General features: G+C 62.0%; 10 protein-coding genes across 10 annotated transcripts; 3 read left to right on the top strand and 7 right to left on the bottom strand.

Annotated features, from left to right (window-relative positions):
* Positions 1-25: 25 nt before the first annotated feature.
* OT_ostta01g06130 (Tetratricopeptide repeat) lies at positions 26-1,819 on the bottom strand (the record flags this gene model as incomplete). The annotated part of the gene is made up of 1 exon (XM_003074618.2): positions 26-1,819. The coding sequence occupies one exon, from the start codon at positions 1,817-1,819 to the stop codon at positions 26-28; it is 1,794 nt and encodes a 597-aa protein (XP_003074665.2).
* A 148-nt stretch (positions 1,820-1,967) lies between these two features.
* On the top strand, positions 1,968-3,515 carry OT_ostta01g06140 (AMP-dependent synthetase/ligase; the record flags this gene model as incomplete). The annotated part of the gene is made up of 1 exon (XM_003074619.1): positions 1,968-3,515. The coding sequence occupies one exon, from the start codon at positions 1,968-1,970 to the stop codon at positions 3,513-3,515; it is 1,548 nt and encodes a 515-aa protein (XP_003074666.1).
* Positions 3,516-3,758: 243 nt separating this feature from the next.
* On the bottom strand, positions 3,759-5,314 carry OT_ostta01g06150 (Cyclin A/B/D/E; the record flags this gene model as incomplete). The annotated part of the gene is made up of 4 exons (XM_022985498.1): positions 3,759-4,481; positions 4,639-4,936; positions 5,033-5,141; positions 5,263-5,314. The coding sequence occupies 4 exons, from the start codon at positions 5,312-5,314 to the stop codon at positions 3,759-3,761; spliced, it is 1,182 nt and encodes a 393-aa protein (XP_022838368.1).
* A 410-nt stretch (positions 5,315-5,724) lies between these two features.
* OT_ostta01g06160 (Nucleoporin Nup85-like) lies at positions 5,725-7,951 on the bottom strand (the record flags this gene model as incomplete). The annotated part of the gene is made up of 2 exons (XM_022985499.1): positions 5,725-7,602; positions 7,739-7,951. 2 exons carry the CDS (start codon positions 7,949-7,951, stop codon positions 5,725-5,727), a joined length of 2,091 nt encoding a protein of 696 aa, XP_022838369.1.
* Positions 7,952-8,289: 338 nt separating this feature from the next.
* OT_ostta01g06170 (Cytochrome b5-like heme/steroid binding domain) lies at positions 8,290-8,673 on the bottom strand (the record flags this gene model as incomplete). Its single annotated transcript, XM_003074622.1, has 1 exon — positions 8,290-8,673. One exon carries the CDS (start codon positions 8,671-8,673, stop codon positions 8,290-8,292), a length of 384 nt encoding a protein of 127 aa, XP_003074669.1.
* Positions 8,674-8,824: 151 nt separating this feature from the next.
* Positions 8,825-9,382, bottom strand: OT_ostta01g06180 (unnamed product; the record flags this gene model as incomplete). The annotated part of the gene is made up of 2 exons (XM_003074623.1): positions 8,825-9,216; positions 9,343-9,382. The coding sequence occupies 2 exons, from the start codon at positions 9,380-9,382 to the stop codon at positions 8,825-8,827; spliced, it is 432 nt and encodes a 143-aa protein (XP_003074670.1).
* Positions 9,383-9,542: 160 nt separating this feature from the next.
* OT_ostta01g06190 (unnamed product) lies at positions 9,543-10,361 on the bottom strand (the record flags this gene model as incomplete). Its single annotated transcript, XM_022985500.1, has 1 exon — positions 9,543-10,361. One exon carries the CDS (start codon positions 10,359-10,361, stop codon positions 9,543-9,545), a length of 819 nt encoding a protein of 272 aa, XP_022838370.1.
* A 513-nt stretch (positions 10,362-10,874) lies between these two features.
* On the top strand, positions 10,875-13,283 carry OT_ostta01g06200 (unnamed product; the record flags this gene model as incomplete). The annotated part of the gene is made up of 1 exon (XM_022985501.1): positions 10,875-13,283. One exon carries the CDS (start codon positions 10,875-10,877, stop codon positions 13,281-13,283), a length of 2,409 nt encoding a protein of 802 aa, XP_022838371.1.
* A 51-nt stretch (positions 13,284-13,334) lies between these two features.
* On the top strand, positions 13,335-14,153 carry OT_ostta01g06210 (Nicotinamide N-methyltransferase-like; the record flags this gene model as incomplete). The annotated part of the gene is made up of 1 exon (XM_022985502.1): positions 13,335-14,153. The coding sequence occupies one exon, from the start codon at positions 13,335-13,337 to the stop codon at positions 14,151-14,153; it is 819 nt and encodes a 272-aa protein (XP_022838372.1).
* Positions 14,154-14,207: 54 nt separating this feature from the next.
* Positions 14,208-17,104, bottom strand: OT_ostta01g06220 (Nuclear pore protein 84/107; the record flags this gene model as incomplete). The annotated part of the gene is made up of 1 exon (XM_003074626.2): positions 14,208-17,104. A coding segment is annotated over one exon (2,897 nt), but the record flags the coding sequence as incomplete, so codon positions are not given.

Here is a 17,104-nt window from a genome sequence, read left to right on the forward strand (position 1 = left end):
GGAGGTTTTGGAGGGTCCGGGTCGTCTACAATACGGAGGACGACGACGCGGACGATGGTGACGCGCGATCGGAGACGTGATCGGCGTCCAAGAGGGCGTCGATGCGACGTTGGAGATTTGGGAGCGAATTCTTCGGCGTCGCCGGTGGGAGAGAGCCGACGCGGGCGGTGCTGGGAAGACGCGCCTGGAGGTCGCGGATTTGGTCGGGCGGGAGCGACGCGGGAACGGGCGCCCCGGCGAGCTCGGCGATCGTGAGCCCGTCCGCGCCCGAAGCGCCGAGGGCGGCGTGATCGGTGTCTTTTTCGGTGATGAATCCCGATCCCGGATCGACGCGCTCGGCCTCGGTGGCGGCGAATTGATTGACGCCGCCGTCGGGGAGCAAGCCTTGGGTCCCGGCGCCCTTGAGCGCCTTGACCTCGTTCCAGGTGAGCGTCGGCGTCTTGTACGTCGCGAGATACTCCCCGCCCTCGCGATTATACACGTCCAAGAACTCCTCGGTTTGGCCCTTGATCGCTCTCGGGTACTGAAGTAAGAGGTCCAGCTCGCCCGCGTCGAGCGACAGAAGCTTGTCCATCACCGGTTGCGGGAGCTCGGGGTAGTGCTCGTATATGCGCTCTTTCATCATCTCGTAGAAGTAGTAATACTTCGGACGAGGGCGAATGTACTCCGGGGCGTTCTCCCACTTGTCCTCATCGAGCCACTTGAGGGCGTCGGCGACGCCGGTTCCATCGCGGGCGAGCACGTCACGGAGCTCGCTCGAGAGCTTTGAGGCGAGACGGACGTATTCACGTTCGTGCTCCTCGACGGATCCGTCCAGCTCGAGCGCTTTCTTCATCCATAACGCCGCGGCGACGGGGGCGTCGACGATGAGTGCATCACTGTACCCGCCGCGTTGTGTCAAGCTGGCCACCTCGACGCGCGAAACGTTGTTGCGGACGAGCTGGTGCTCGATTGACAGCGCGTAGCCGTAGTACGCACGCGCCCAGTCGGGATAGTACGCGAGCGCGACGCGATAATCCTTCACCGCTTGCTCGTGATTTCCCGTGCGTGCGTACACCTCGGCGCGAATGCCACTCAAGAAACCGCGTCGCATCACGCTCATCTTCTCGTTCGAGCCGGTGGCGAGGAGAAACGTTTCGCCGAATTCCAAGCGCCAGCGAGACTCGACACCGACGACGCAATCCGCAAGTGTCTGCGCCATCGCACTTCGACTCAAACGTGCCGACTCCGGTCGCACCGGTTTCAGCCACTTTCCATCTCGCGGCGACACCGCGTTCGCGCTCTCGCCCTCGGAGATAGCCCCGGCGAAGAGCTCGCACACGTCTACCATTCGAGCCAAGCGCGCGCACTCCAATAACTTCTTCTCCACGTCACCGTCTCTCGGCGCCATCATCCGCGCCCTGAGCAGAGGATCGATCGCGTCTATGATATCGCCCGTCCCCACGCACGCCGAGCCGAGTCTGTACAACGCTTTCACCGTCAACCGCGCCCGCGCGTCTCGTCGTTTACCATCATCCAAATGACTGTACGCGTCCAACGCGCGAAGCGCCTCCAGCGCCCCCGTCGCGTCCGCCCGCGCCCCCTCGTAATCGTCCATCTTCAGCGCCATCAACGACCGATTCAACAGCGACGTCACGAGATCGTCCTCTTCGATCGACGCGTGCGCGCGATCGCTCACGCACACCGTGAAGTGCAAGTAGGCATCCATCCACCGTTCCTTCTTCGCCATCTCCTTCGCCGCGTCCCGAATCGCCACGTACTCCGCCCTCGACGTCACCCGTCGTCCCGCGGTCGGGGTATTTTCCACCCGCTCCCGCATCGTCCGCGTTCGCGTCTCCGAGCCGCGCGCGCGCGTGTGCGGTCGCGCCGTCGGTTGCGAAAACCGTTTTTTCGAGCGTTTTTTCCACCCTCAGGGCTCGCGTCGCACGCGCGCGTCTCGAGCGCGCGGCATCGCGCCGCGCGCGGTCATGCCCGCCCGGTTCGCCGCGAAGCCACTGGAACTGTACGCTCGGGACGGCGTCGCGAGCGCGGCGCGCTTCGTCACCGACGACGAGACGCTCGACGGGGCGCGATTCGTCGAACGCGTCATCGCGCTCTCGCGAGTGATTCGCGCGACGTTGCGGGCGCGTCGAGGGTCGAACGTCGTGTGCGTCGCGTGCGAGACGTCGGCGTCGGCGTTGGCGTGTTATCTCGCGATCGACGTCGCGGGAGGGGTCGCCGTGGGGTTGAATTCGCGATGGACGGCGACGGAGGCGACGGAGGCGGCGGGACGGTGCGACGCGGCGTGCGCGATGGTGGACGCGAAACACTTCGAGATGTGGGGAAGAGACGCGTTCGATGGGTGTGCGAACATCATTGACGTCGATGATGCGGTGGAAAGAACGTCGGAGGTTGGAAGCGAGGAGATGGAGAAGGCGCGCGAAGACGGAGCGTGCGCGTATTGCTTCACGAGCGGGACCACGGGCGCGGCCAAGGCGGCGGTGCTCACGCACGAGGGCGTGCTCGCGGCGACGAGGGCGAAGATTGAGGTCGTCGGGTACGAGCGCTCGGACGTGTACATGCACTGCGCGCCTTTGTATCACGTCGGCGGACTCTCGAGCGCGCACGCATCGATGTCGGCGGGAGCGAGTCATGTGTTCATGCGTAGTTTTGACGCTGAGCGCGCGTTGGGCGCGATCGAGCGGTCGGGCGTCACCGCATTTATCGCGGTTCCAACGATGATGGCGATGCTCGTCGACGCGGCGGGCGAGCGGGTGTTTGATTCGGTGCGGAAAATTCTCGTGGGAGCGGGCAGACTGCTTCGAGGTCAGTACGAGGCAATTCGTCGCGTCTTTCCGAACGCCAAGGTCACCATGGCGTACGGGATGTCTGAGACGACATCAAGCGTGACGTTTCTCGATCCCGAGGATGGACGTCTCGTGGAAGACCCAACGTTTGCCGGGCAAGCGGTGCGGGACGTGGAGGTGCGCGCGGACGCCAACGGAGAACTCCACGTGCGCGGACCGATAGTGATGCTCGGCTACCACGGCGTCGACAAATCAACGACTTTCGACGCAGACGGGTGGTTCGCGACGGGAGATCTCGGCAGAGTCGCCCCCGCGGAGACCTCCAGCGCGTGTACCGGTCCCAGAGTTTGGCTTTACGGGCGCGCTAAGGCCGTGATCAAGACCGGCGGGGAGAACGTCTCCCCTGAGGAAGTCGAGGGAGTGATCAACGCGCACGAGGACGTGCACACGTCTGTGGTCGTCGGTGCTCCACACGAAAAATGGGGAGAGACCGTCGTGGCGATCGTGAAACTTCGCCAAGGTACGAGTTTGTCTGTAGACGAGGCGCGACCGACCGTACTCGAGTGGTGCCGCGACTCGCGACTCGCACGATTCAAGATTCCCAAGTACATCTTGTTCACGAACGAAATTCCCATAAACATGATGGGAAAATTCTCGAGGGCTGATGTATACGACGCGCATAGGGTAGAAATCGAGAACGAGATAGCCTCGACGCGTCCGGTTAATTAGCAAGGTTGGATTGTGATTAGAGACTAGTATTACACTGGAACAACTCCGGTTATCCGTGAACGTGTGCGTGATGATCAGAAAGAACGTCTCGACGTGCGAGACGGCTACTTGACTCGATCGAAAAGCGCGCCGATCGACTCAATCCAGGCGCATGACTACGCGACGCACGTATCTATGGACACGTCGTCTCGGCGCAGCATGCGCAAACACCCCCTTTGCAAGCTAGAGCCCACGACTTCGCCGTCACAGCCGAAGGTCGTGCGGCACCGGTAGTGTCGCAATCTTCATGAACTTTTCGCTGCTGTACTTCTTGTAAACAGCGGTGAGCGTTGCCGTGGGCGCCTTGCGCATGAGCTCAGCCATGTCGCACGCGCACGGATAAACTTCAGACTCAGACAAGCGAGTGTGCGCCTCCATGGTGTGATTCCACGATCCCGTTTGAAGACCTCTGATCGCAATATACACTCCAGCGGCGGCCAGAGTGCTGCCCGAATATTTCAGCATACCGTATTCCGGGAGCGCGCACTCGACCGCATACGACGCGTACAACTGAAACTGACGGTCGCCGCCGGCAGCCTTGAAGAAGCGGTTCAAGAAGCAGTACGGCGTCGGAACAGTGAGATGGAACCCCAGCGTATTTAACATTTGCTTCTCCATCTCCAGAATCTGTTGTCGCGTGTACGCCCGATCACTGATGTAGACAAAGTCTCGAACCTCGGGCGCCCAGATTTCTTCATACTTGCTCGCCACGAGCATCGCTGTGACGCCCACGAGTTGCAAGTTCCTACGAGTCACCGTTTTGAGCTCTAGAAATCGGTCGATAAGATTTGTCGTGAGGAACAACGTCTCTGGCATGAGCTTGAACTTGAGATGGACCTCGACAAGCCAATCGATCAAGATTGCGCGCATCTTGTAGTTGATGTCACCTTGAATGAGCATGTACGTCTCAGAGACTCGCGTATCGGGCTGCGACGGCGCAAAAAAGCGCGGATGCGGTCAGTATAATGATTTATCACGATAGACATCGTAATGCACAGCGCTCATGCGGGGTCGAGACGTATCGAAGACTTGCGCGTGCGCGCTAGTGCCACCAACGGCTAGCCGTTGCTTTCGGGGTACTCACCTCAACCTTGTACCAGTACTGATAAATGTCGTTCACATACTGCGTGACCGCGAGCGGATTGTCGTGGTCATAAAGATCGATATCTGGCAGCGCGTCCGTCATGACATCCGCGGCGGAACTACGCTCGAGGTACGTCGAGTACGACTCGCGCATGTCCACATCCGCGCCCGCGGTCGTCATCGTGCCACCCATGACACTTCCGCGACGCGGCTTCCCGTGACTCGTTCTTTGGGACGTCCGGCCCCATTCGAAGCTCTGTTGCTGCTGTTGTTGCGGCACCTCCTTGGCTTCGTTCAGACTGCGTCATAGTGAGGAAATTTCATCGTCAATCACCCGCTCTCTGTTTCATCGGTATCCGCACAGCGTGTATCCGCGCGCGCTTTGCTCTACGTACGTCGTCTTAGACCGCGTCTGTCTCACGCCCTGCGCCCCTGTGATCATGTTCCCGATGTTCGAAAGCGCCGCCCGCCCCCCCGCCGGGGCGAACACACCGCTTCGCGCCCCTACGTCGTCGCACAAACCTCGTCGTCAGTCACATTTCCACCCAAAAAAACCTTCGTTCCCGTGCGTCGACACCGAAATGTGACATCATCGTCTCGACGCGATCGCATCGCTCGCGCGCACCCTCTTTCGTCCCGTGCGGGACATTTCGCCCGCGCGTGGCGTTTTCGTTCATCTTCCCTCGCTCGATCGCGCGCCGGAGAGACACTGCGCGCGCGCGCGTCCGAGACGCCTCGTCAGTCGCGCGTACGAACGAACGGGCGTTCGGTCCCCTGCGATGCGTGTTCGCCGTCGACGCGCGTCGACGCGCCGGCGCGCGCGGTGGCGAGAACGAGACGCGCGTCGAGGCGTCGATGACGGACCGAACGCGCGATCGAGGCGGCGGTGGGTCGATCGCGAGCGGGTGCGGCGTCGACGTGTGGGGCGATCGACCGCGCTCGAGTGAAAGTGTCTGTTCGAGTCGTTCCCCCGTGCGCGGTGGGCGGTGATTTTTAGTGTCTCATGGGGTACGTATGGGGATAAATATGGGATTGGGTATTTTTATGGTTTCAAAGCACCCGAAATCGCGCGCCGCGGCGCGCGGAATCAGTCGAGGGCGACGCGCGTGGTGAGCCTGGCGACGGCGAGCGAGGCGGTGGCGACGCTAAGATCGTTGGCGTTGACCGCATCGGACGGACGCGCGGAAGCGGCGTGTAAGGCGCTCGCGGAATCCGCGCCGGAGAGGTCGGCGGCGAAGCGCGCGCGCGCGGAGAGGAGACGACACGCGTCTCGATCGAAGAGCTCCGTCGCCGCAAACGCGCTCTCGAAGAGCGGAATGGCGTCGACGATGAGTTCGATCCAAAGCTCGGACGGCGTTGAGCGAGGGGCAAGAGCGGCGATGAGGGCATCGGCGGCGGATTTGGCCGCGGCGCGCGCGCCTGGATCGGACGCCGTCGACGCTCTGAGCGTCTTCATCGCCGCGTTAAACTTGGCGCGCTCGCGATAGAAGTCCACTGTATTTTCGTGAACACCAAGTTCCTCGCAATCCGTTGGCGCAAGAACGATGGATCCATGCTTGGACATGAACTTGTCCACGCGCTCGAGTGCCGCGGCAGCGCCGCCGTTCTCACCGACTCGCACGAACCCTCGCGCGAGCGCGTCGCTCGCGATCGCGTCCTGTGATTGTCGAAGCCAATCGAATGCCAAGGAAACGTATCCGTGCGCCCGCGCGCGTTCGCTAGCCATCTTCGCGATGCGTGCGCTCGTGTTTGGAAGGCTCACTTCGACTGCGAGCGCGTGTGCAGCCTTCGCCGGAGCGTCGTCTTCTGTCTCTTGTTCATCTTCCACGACGGCGAGACGCATGAGCGCGGTGGCCATCATCTCGGCACCCCGCTGCGGACACGTAGCAGCGAGAATTTTGACCGCCAACGCTCGTGTATCCTCCGACGTCGCTAACGCGGAGCAGTACTCGAGCATGTACAACTCGCTTTGGCTTGCACCAGAAGCCGTCGGGCGCCTCAAGACGTCTGCTTGCGCGCCCCCGGCGCGTGAGAGCATGACGGTGGAGAACGCCATGAACCACGGATCTAAGTGCATCGAGCACACCGAGATGACGCCTTGAGAATCGCCGGCAATGGCGCGCATCACGAGCGCATCTAGCGCCTCGGCGGCGAGAGGCCCTTTCGTGCGACGGGCCGATCGAGCCAAACTCTCGTGCTCATGAATCTTCAACGTCGGGTGAACGTGCTGCAGCTGCGCGACCGCGAGCTCGACCCAGTTACCCACGCTCGACGCGATCGTTCTCTCATCTCCGGACAGCACTAGCAGTACGTCTCGAACTCCGTCCGCGGTCGGACCCCAACAGTTGTTGAACAGCTCGCCCTCGGCAAGGACAGCCTTGACCTGGCGCAACCACTCGTGTCTATAAGACGTGTACTGTGGCACGCTCGCAGCGGCGGCGCCGTCGTCGGCTCCGAGCTTCGGCATAGTGCGAAGAAGCGCCTGCGCCGCCTCCATGAGCTCCACCTGTGGCTGCACGCTTGTCTTCCGCAATCGCCACTCCGCCCACGCGCTGTGCGTCGCCATCAAATCTATCGCAGCCTCGGTCCAACCGAGCGCGGTCATAGTGACTATCATGCCCCAGTATCCCTCTGCCTCCTCGTGTCTCGTCGACGTGAAGAGCGCGTCGAGCAGGTCTCGCAACCGGCTGCTCGCACTCGTCGTCCCAAGATCCAAGCTCGCCGCGTTATCGCGATACCATCCCACGAACTCATCCGTGCTAACGCCCAATCCCCCACCCCGAGTCACGAAGTACACATCCAGGAGCGCCCACACCGCTCTGGACAGCGCCGCGTGCTCGTCGCTCGCCAGTCCCTCAGAGCTCGAGCTCGACGACTCCTCCAGCGCCGCTGCCACCGCGCGCGTGAAGTCATGTAACGTCGCGAACGCGTCCTCAACATACGTCCCATTCGCCATCGACGACGCCTGATGCGCACGCACGTAATAACCGCGAAAAGTCAGTCTCTCCGCGTTTGAATCGAACGCTTTGACTCCCGAGCGCGCGTCGACAATCAGGCAATCAACAACGTCTCCCATCGCACTCGTCGCATCTCGCTCGTACCTCTCGATCTCGCATCGCGAACAGCGCCTCGGACGTCGTCGTCGCGAGCGCGGCTCTACTCGCGCTGAACCCAGACCACGTGACGCGTCTCGGCGCCTCGCGCGCGCCGCGCCCGTCCAGGTTGCACACCAACAACTCGTTCCCGACCCCGAAGTGCGCCACCGCGCGCGCCCGAGCGCTCGAGGCGAGCGTCGATCTCGCGTCGTCGTCCATGGCACCGGAAGTGATTCGCGCCGGGGACGACGAGGGACGACGAGAAGTGCGGTCGCGGGCGTCGGCGCGGCGCGAAACGCGCGAGGCGAGCGCGCGCGCGCGCGCGAACGCGAGAGACGCGTCGACGCGGCGCGAGCGCTCGGGGCGTGAGACATACTTAAAACGCATTCATTAATTACAATTCGTCGTCGTCGTCGATCGCGTCGCGGGCGCGAAGACGAAGCGCTCGCCGCGAGCGCTTCGACTCTGCTCCGCGCCGACGCGTCGCCGAAACCCGCTACCGACGCCTCCCCTAAACCCCTCGCCCACGAGCGCACCAGCGCCGTCACCGACGTCAATCACTTCTTCCCGATCATCGCCGCGAGAACGGCCAACAAAACCACGATCAACGGCAACAACACGGTCATCGCTCCGCTTCCGCCGCCCGTCGTCAGCGCGTTCTTCCCCTTCTCGCTCTTATTCTTCACCGTCGACTCCCCGCCCGCGTACGTTCCGATGAGGAACTTTTTCAGTTGTTCTCGCGCCCCCGGGGAGTGTCCAACGTCCTCGAAATCGTCCGTGCCGTCCTTACCGGCGGCGTTTAACATGATCTCGCCGCCGCCGGGATGATCATCCATGTATTCGCTCACGTCGTACACGTTACCGTCGATGACGAGCCATAGGTCACCGTGCGCGACGTGTTGCTCGACCTCGGCGAGGGTTATCGATCTCGACGCGGTCATGAGCGCGAGAGACGTCGCGATGTAACGCGCGCGCGCGCGACGTTATCCGAACCGCGCGCGCCGGCGGCGCGGAGGACGAAAACAGACGACGGAGATCGCATCGCTAGTTTATTTGTGTACACGTCGCTATTGCTACGGGCGATTCGAAGGGCTAGTCGAACGTGGGCGCGCGTCGAGCGCGTTTCGCGGCGCCGCGCGCCAACCGTCTGCACAGCGCGAGCGACCGGCGACCGAACTCGTGCGCGACGAGCGCCGTGGTCCCGCTCACGACGGCGACGTACGCCGGCGAAAAGATGAAACTTAGCGTCACGCCGAATCGCGTGCGCTTGCGACATCGCGCGCAGTGCGCTCGCGGGGGGAATTTCCCTCCGCGCGCGCGTCGGTTTTCGCGCGGCGTCTCCGCGTCCGCCGCCGTGGAGGTCGACGCCGCATCACCGCATCGGCATCGGTTCAGAGGCTCGCGGTAGGCGAGCGACAAGGTGACGAGCGACCCGATCGCGCCCACGGCGGCGGTGGCGGCGACGGCGGTTCGTCGCGGGACACCTGTGGAATTCGTTGAAACACACCGAGAATGTGGTCTTCGAGGTCAGTCGATGCGTTCGATCGAAGCGCCGCGCGGCGAACGGCGAGGGCGAGGGCGAGGAGGGATGGATGGATGACGAGACGCACCGACGCACGCGGCGCTGCACGCGCACGCGATGGCGGCCATGGGAGGGAGACGCGCGACGCGAGCGCGAGCGCGAGACTGAGGGCTCGCGACGAACAGAGACGGAGACGACGGCGACGCACGCGCGAGAAGACGCGGGAGAAGAGTGAAAATAAAGCAAAAGAGGTATTGATACAGAGTGATGACCGCCGTGTACGTTTAGCTATTCGTGTTCACGGCGGAAAACCATGACCATGTTGTGCGCGTTTTCGTCGTCGAGCGCGACGCGCACGTCCATGTCTCCGTACACCGCGACGGATGTTAATCCCGCGGCGCTCGCGAGGGCGATAAACTCGGGCGCGGTGAATATTTTGCACGGAACGACATCCTCGACGATCTTGATGACTTCGTTCGTGGCGAGAGAGACGAGTGAGAAGGACACGGTGCGCTCGTAAATTTGAGTCTCGATGTCAAAGTTATCGCCGTCTCGACCCCACTCGACGAAAACTTTCACCCCTCTCTCCTCGTCCTCACGATCCCACGCGTCGCCCGCGCCCTCGCGAATGTCCCCACTGAAGAGATCCCAAGGATGCTCGAGCTCGACGACGAAAATACCCCCAGGCTTTAAGTTTCGCCGCACCGCGCGCAGGCACCGAATCGCGTCATCATGCGTCAGCAAGTGCGCCGCCGTCCCCAGAAGCATCGTCACCACATCAAATCCATTCACCGGCACCGTCATCGGGTCCAGATTGATCTCGCGCATGTCCCCGTCGATCACTCGCACGTTCCGCGCGCCGATATCCTGCGCCTCGTTCCGCGCGTGCGCCCGCATCGCCCCGCTCTTCTCCAACGCCACCGCCTGCACCCCTCGCCGCGCCGCCTCCAACGAGTGCCACGCCGGTCCCGCCCCCAGTTCCAGCACGCTCGTCATCCCTTCCCCCTCACCCGCCTCGCCCGCGTGCGTCCCGTGTCGCCGCGCGCACGCGTCCAAGAACGTCACCTCCGCCTCGAAATCCCTGAACCCGAACGCGCACGCGTACATCTCCGGCTCGTCGTAACACCGCTCACCCCCATCGATCGCGCGCGATCGCCCCCGCGCGCGATTCCCTCGCGTCCACGCGCGCGCGGTCGCCCATCGCGCGCGATCGATCACCGCGCGCGATCGATTTCGCTCGATCGCCGTCCCGCGCGCGCGCGCCCCCGGGGACGTCCGCGACGCGCCCGCGCGCGACGCACACGTCGTTCGCCCCCGCATCGCCGCGCGCGCGCGTGTTCCCACGCCGTCGCGCGCGCGCGTCGTCGCCGTCGACGCGATCGCGCACTGTGCGCGCGCACACAGCGAACTGACACCTCTCAATACGGTTACGTACATCGTGTACCACGCGCGTTGAAGCCTATATGGTCCCCGCGTGTGTCCACGACGCCGCACACGGCGATACGCGGCGCACGATACGGTATTCTGACCCGTATCGTGGACCCATTGAACGGTATGTGTGATGTCGACGTGGAAACCTCGCGCCGCCGCCGTCGTCGCGCGCGATTCCATCGCGCGACGATGGCGTCTCGCGCGCGCGCGACGACGGCGACGCGCGCGACGACGCGCGCGCGACGGCTCTCGCGCGTGGGAACACGCGCGTCGCGCGTGGGACGACGCGCGAGCGATGACGGCGCGCGGGGGGGGTCGGGACGGGAATGGACGGACGGCGTCGGGGGGCCGACGACGGGAGGACATCGAGGATGGAGCGCGCTGGAGACCTGGCGCGAGCTCGGGGTGGTGTGGAACTTTATCACGCCCTCGTCCCCGGAGGGACGGACGGTGATCAAGCGCGCGCACGCGGCGCAAGGGAATAAACTGCGAGGGATATCGAATTGGCGAAAAGCGCGATGGGACGAGGCGAGCGCGCAGGCGCCGATCGCGTGGGTCGATTCGCACACGCCGTTGCCGGGATGTAGGGGATATCGCGTGTGTTGGGCGAGCGCGAGTGCGGTTCGGGGAGGGGCGAAACGGGCGGTGGTGATGTTTTATTGCGCGGCGACGAGGAAGTTTTATTTCGAAGCGGACGTTCGGGCGGGCGGAATGGGCTCGAGTGAGATGGATGCGGAGAGCCACAAGACGCCGGAGGAGATCTTAGAGAGTCAAAAGAGGATCTTAACCATCAATCAAGTCTTCGCGGGGGTGTACGAGAGCATGAAGGGGAGCGAAGACGCGACGGTGGTCGAGTACGAGGCGTACGAAGACACGCTGCTCAGGCAAACCGCGGAAGCGAAGCAAGCGGCCAAGGGCGGCGGCGCGGGTGGCGATGACGACGCACAACGAGCGGAGCATATATTCGACGCTTGGGCTGTGGGTGATGGCGTCACTCCGATGGATCTATACTTTCGCGCGGGGCTCAACTTTGATTTCCACGGTCCCGCGGGTACCGTCATGCGCTCCATCGTAGCCGCCGTGGCCGAATCTAGAGGAATGGACGTGAGCGATTCGTCCTCGTGGAGCAAACAAAAGTGGGAGGACGCGGCCACGGAGCTTCGCATCACCGCCGCGAGCACACACGCGTCGCTTGCCGTCATCGGTCGAGGTTGGAAGGTGTGCTGGACCGACCAAGGCGACGAACGAGGCGCGCCGCCGGTGATGCTGTGGGCGCCCGAGGAAGGGAAGTATTTCAGCATTGGTGCGATTCGAAGGAAGGGTTCGTGCGCGGGAAATTCCATCGATACCGTCCTTCGAGCTCTTGTGGGCGTGGTCAACTCAGTGCCGCCGCCCAAGGGGTTGAAGGAGGCGCTCAAGAGCGACGCAGACTTTCTGCACCTCGCGGACATCGCGTCGTCGGGGACCAAGACCGCGGTGTCGCCGCAGTCTGACTCATATGATGACTCCGAAGAGGGCACGGTGTACGTCGAAGTCGAGGATGAAGACGAGGATGAGGACGAAGACGAAGAAGCGGAGGAAATCGCCGTTGATTCCACGGCTGACTCCGTCGCGCAGTGGAAGGACGTGTCCAGGAGAGCTCAGACGGACTACGTGCCGGCGATGCCCGATTTCAGGATGGACGATACTTCGTCCTTCCCACCGGGCGCGGAACCGATCGATGACGGTTACCCGTCATCATTGGGTGAGTTTACTCAAACCGAGGCGATGTACTCTCGCTCGGCTGGCTATTTGTCCTTCGTCGAGGACGAATTCAACGATGATGATCTCAAGCGCGAGCTCGGGATCGCTCGTGACGATATGTACCGCGGCCCCAAAGATTTCCCGGATCTTTCGAAGGCGACGCCGACTGAGACCGACGGCGCCCTCGTCGACCTGCGCGAAGTCTCGCCTAACGGCTTACCCAAGCCCGCGGAGAGCTATCACGTCTTGGCACTCGATGGCGTCGATTTCATAGTGTTCAAGACAAATGACGGTCGACTAGACCTTCGTGAGGTATACAGCGCGAGAAGAAACTCCATCGGTCGCTTCATCGAGGACGCGCAGCGCGTCAACACCGCGGAGTTCATGTCGCTCCCTCCGGCGTATTACCAAGAGATCAACTGGACCGAGGTGAGGGTATCCAACGAGGAGGATTTCGACGGTGCCGATCCAATTCCGAGCTTCAACACAACGACGGAAAAGACGACCAAGATTTACCTCGTGTTCGCGCGCAACGCCCCGAGTGAGGAGCACATGTTTGATCGAGCGCTCGATTTCACAAAGCCCGTCGTCGAGATCACCGCCGAGGGCGACATGCGTGCCGTCGCCGTGGGCGGCGCCACTTCGAGCCCGGACGCATCGCTCATCATCAAAAACGGCGAGCTCTACTGCCAAGATGCGTCTGATATCCCTCCTTGGAAAGACATCATCGATTCCCACGGCGGGAACGACGACAGTCCGTCCGCGCACAAAGAGTTCCTCACCGAGACGGACACCGACATCGAGACTCAAGCGTACGCGGAGGAAGAGGACACCCCAGAAATCGATCAAATGTAGCCCCGCGATGCGCCGAGAATTATTTTTTAATAGCATCTTTAGAACACGCCCATGAACACGCGGACAGCGCTCCAACCGACACCGGCCGCACTTCACCCCATGCCCTCTAAAGACTCGGCGATCCCGCGATACGCCGAGCTCATCGAAGAGGAAGGTCAAGGCGCATTCTTCACCATCGCCAACGCTCGCTTATTCGCCTTCGACGAGCTCACGATTGAACAAAATAATGAAATCGAATCTTCCTGTGCGGGCATTTGTTGGGAGAGCGCGTTCGCTTTGATCGCGTATCTGCGACGTTTCTCGACGTTCGGCGATCGTCGAGGGGGTAAGGCGCTAGAGCTTGGAAGCGGATGCGGGTTGCTGGGCCTCTGCGCGGCGAAAGAGTTTGGGTTCGAGGAGGTGGTGCTCACGGATACGCGAGAGGCGTTGAGCGCGGTGACGGAACGAAACGTGGAGCGGAACCGAGACGTCGTCGGGGTCGAAAAGGCTCGCGTGATGGCGTTGAATTGGGAAAATGAAGAGGAGTTGGATGATGTGGTGAAATCGGGGCCGTACGAAGTGGTTTTCGGGACGGATGTGGTGTTCTCCAAACGGCTCGTGGGACCGTTGCTGCGGTGCGTCGAGCGGTGCTTGTCGAAGGATTGCCCGAGCGTGTGTTACATTTGCATTCAAAAAAGGAGTCCAGATGCGCATAGAAGGTTCGTGAAGATGGCTGGGAAGGTTTTCGAGGTGAAGAAAGTGAGCAAGGACCAGTTCTCCTTTGCTGAGGACGACGAGTGCGAGATTTTCGAGTTACGTTTCCGCGCAAAGGACGCGCACGAGTCGCGTAGAAAAGTGAAGAAGGAAAAGAAGAGGAAGCGAGAGGGATAACTCGCTTTCATTTCAACCTATTTTAGCGGTTAGCTGTATTCGTGGTTATTAGTCCTAGTGAGCCTTTGCCAAATTCGTCAATCCGATTTCTCTCCCTAATTCGATCAACCAACGCAGTTCCGTCGCGGAGAAGTACTTGTGGACACCCCGCTTTGGATCAGCGGTCGTTTCGATTATTTGCGTCGATCCGGTTCGCATAGCCGCCTCGACTTGAGCCGCTTGAATCATCAAGGATGGGATACAAATCGCTCGACAGAAAGTGTGCACCAACGCCTCGCTGCTTCCGTTGACAGACTGAATATCGAGCGTGAACTCTTGACCGGGCAGGTCACCCTTGGCGCAATCCGCCATGGCGAGAGCGATGTCTTGGAACAGACTTGCGACACCGCCATCAGTGGCATCGGACGCTATTTGGACCACGATTTGACCGTGCTCGCCTTCTTCGCGCATCGGGCACTCGCCGCGTTCAATGCCTCTCGTCGCGCTGACGGAAACCGCACCCTGCGCGAACTTCGAACTGATCAACGTCTCGAGATCTCTGGCGACTTCCTCGACGTCCCAAGAAGTGGTCATTTGTTCGCCCTCGAATGATTTGATCACGGGAATCGCGACGACGCGAAGCGAAGCGGAGCTTGCCTCTCCCATCATGTCGCCCGGTTCGTACAAGGCTTCGTCGTCCAACCAATTGTTGGAGTGAACCAACGCGAGGGCGGCGTCCACGGCGGCATTTGCCAACTCCAGTTCATCACCCGTGATCTCTTGCATGGTATCTGGTGGATACGGACGCGTATTCTGTGCGGAGACTTCCAGGCGCTGCGACTCGTTTACGCTCCACACTCGTCGCCAGTTGGAAATAGCCTCTGTCACAGCGAGGTATCGCGCCCAGTCGCCGAGTTCCGCAGCGGATCCCGCCGCGCCGTTCGCCGTTGCTTGCTCTTGAACCCCCTCCGCAAGTTCTTCGAGCAGAATTGCGCGCGCCCTCAGCTCGCCGTCCACGGCTCCGTCGTTCGCGAAGACATTCACGGATGTCCTCTGGCACATCAACTGGCGAAGCAGTAAGCACGCTTGCCTCGCAGCTTCGGGGTAGGTCTCCGTCGCCACGCACGCCCACTGAAGCATCAATTGACGATATTCTGGCCCTCGATGAACGTTTTCAAGACTCACAGAGTCGTTTAAAGCTCGAGCGATGATCTCTCTCCAACCACCCGGGCCGTCCATCTCCATCCACAGAGACGCCTCGGCGTAGCACAGTGTCTTGCGAGAGATCACCGCGGGAGCGAGGAGATCCAAGAAATTGGCGTACACCTCAATGAGAAGCGGATGGCGCAAGTGAACCGCGTACGCCGGCACCAAAGCGTACCTCTTGTTCGCGATCAAGTGCACAACGTACAGACTGAGCACCTTGTTCAAGTGGTAATAGAGCTCGCCCCCTGGAGACAACCCGCCGCCCTCATCTAACAAGGATTCTAAGAAGAGCAGCGCGTGCGCGACGAAGCGCGTGAGACCGGGATCAAGCGGTTTCAAGCTCGCACGCTCGTCGTTCTGTTCGAGCTCTTGCTCGGGAAAGATCCACTTCAACATATGCTCGAGCAGTAACTCCTTTGTCTTGCCGAGGATGAGGTGCGTCTGCACGGTGCGATGCGGATCTGCCTCGGGAAATGCCTCGGACATTCTCACGAGGAGTATCTCTTCAATTGATTTTGGCGTGGCGTTGATGACGTCGCGAGTGGGCCAGCGAGGCTCCCCCAGGCGTTCTACCGCTTCGTCCGTCGCATCTTCGAGCTCCGTGGGATCTCGTACGACGTGCCCTACTTCAAAGTTTGCGACCTCATCGAGCGCCTTACCGGTGTTGATCACCGCGTCGACGCGAAGATCGAACAACGCGCGCGCGTATGCCCAAGCCGTGGATTCCCAGTCGCCCTCGCATACGGCGAGGACGGTTTGTAAATCCCCGCACAAAGCTCCGTACACGCTTGCCTCGTACTTGGCCGCCTGTGAACCCGCGTTCTTGCCCGACTTTTCGATGTGTCGCGCCGCCACCATGCACGTCCACTTCCACAGCGCGCGATGCGACGCCCCCACGCCGTCACACTCCGCCGCGCACGCGTCATCGTTCAGGTCGACTTCGTTTTGTGCCTCGAGCGCGTCTCGATCGCGAAGTGCCAAGAGTTGGCGAATGTCCCGCTCGAGCTCTTCGTCCGCGGTGAGTCCAACCGGGGCGGGTCCCCAGCCCGAGGCACCACCGAGAGACGCCGCGCGCCAGTGCTGGCCAACCTTGGAACATAAATCACGCGCCTCCTGCACGCGACCCGCGCGAACGAGCTTCCACAGACGCTTGCACAATCGAACCTCGGCGTCCGCGTTGGACGGATGAAGCGCCGACTTCGTGCGCATCGGCCCATCCGGATCGAGTGATGTCGACAATGGATTACCATCCGGATCGCATCTCGCCGAGGCATCGATCGCATCCGCGGTGGTTCGCCAATCGCACTCGTCTCGCAAAAATCTGCCGTCGTACGCCGTCCCATCCAGCTCCGCCCGTCGAAGCGCCGACGCCGCGTTCGCCTCGAGCCAGGCGATCATTCTATTCAATCTAAACGTCACCGGGTCCCCGTCCTCGTCTCGCGACGCGCATCTCACGCGACTTCGCAATGGCGGGGGTAAAAAGTCACCGCGCGCTCCGCCCTCCTCTCTCGGCGTCGCGCTCAAAATCTCAATCTCCCGCCCAGCGCTCTCTCGCTCCACCGTCGCGCCGTCTCCCAAGAGATGGTATATCAGCGACCACGAGTGCGCCTCGCGTTCGAGCGCTTCCGCCGCCTCGATCTCCTCGTTCGCCCGCGTCGGCGCGCTTCGCCCGCGCGCGTCCGCGCGCGTTCGCAACTCTCGCGCGCGCAACCAACACGCGTCCTCGAACATCGCCGCCGCCCCCCCCGCCCCCACCCCCTCCGTCT

Source organism: Ostreococcus tauri (genome assembly GCF_000214015.3).
Source record: "Ostreococcus tauri WGS project CAID00000000 data, contig chromosome 01, whole genome shotgun sequence".
NCBI classification, from domain to species: Eukaryota; Viridiplantae; Chlorophyta; class Mamiellophyceae; order Mamiellales; family Bathycoccaceae; genus Ostreococcus; species Ostreococcus tauri.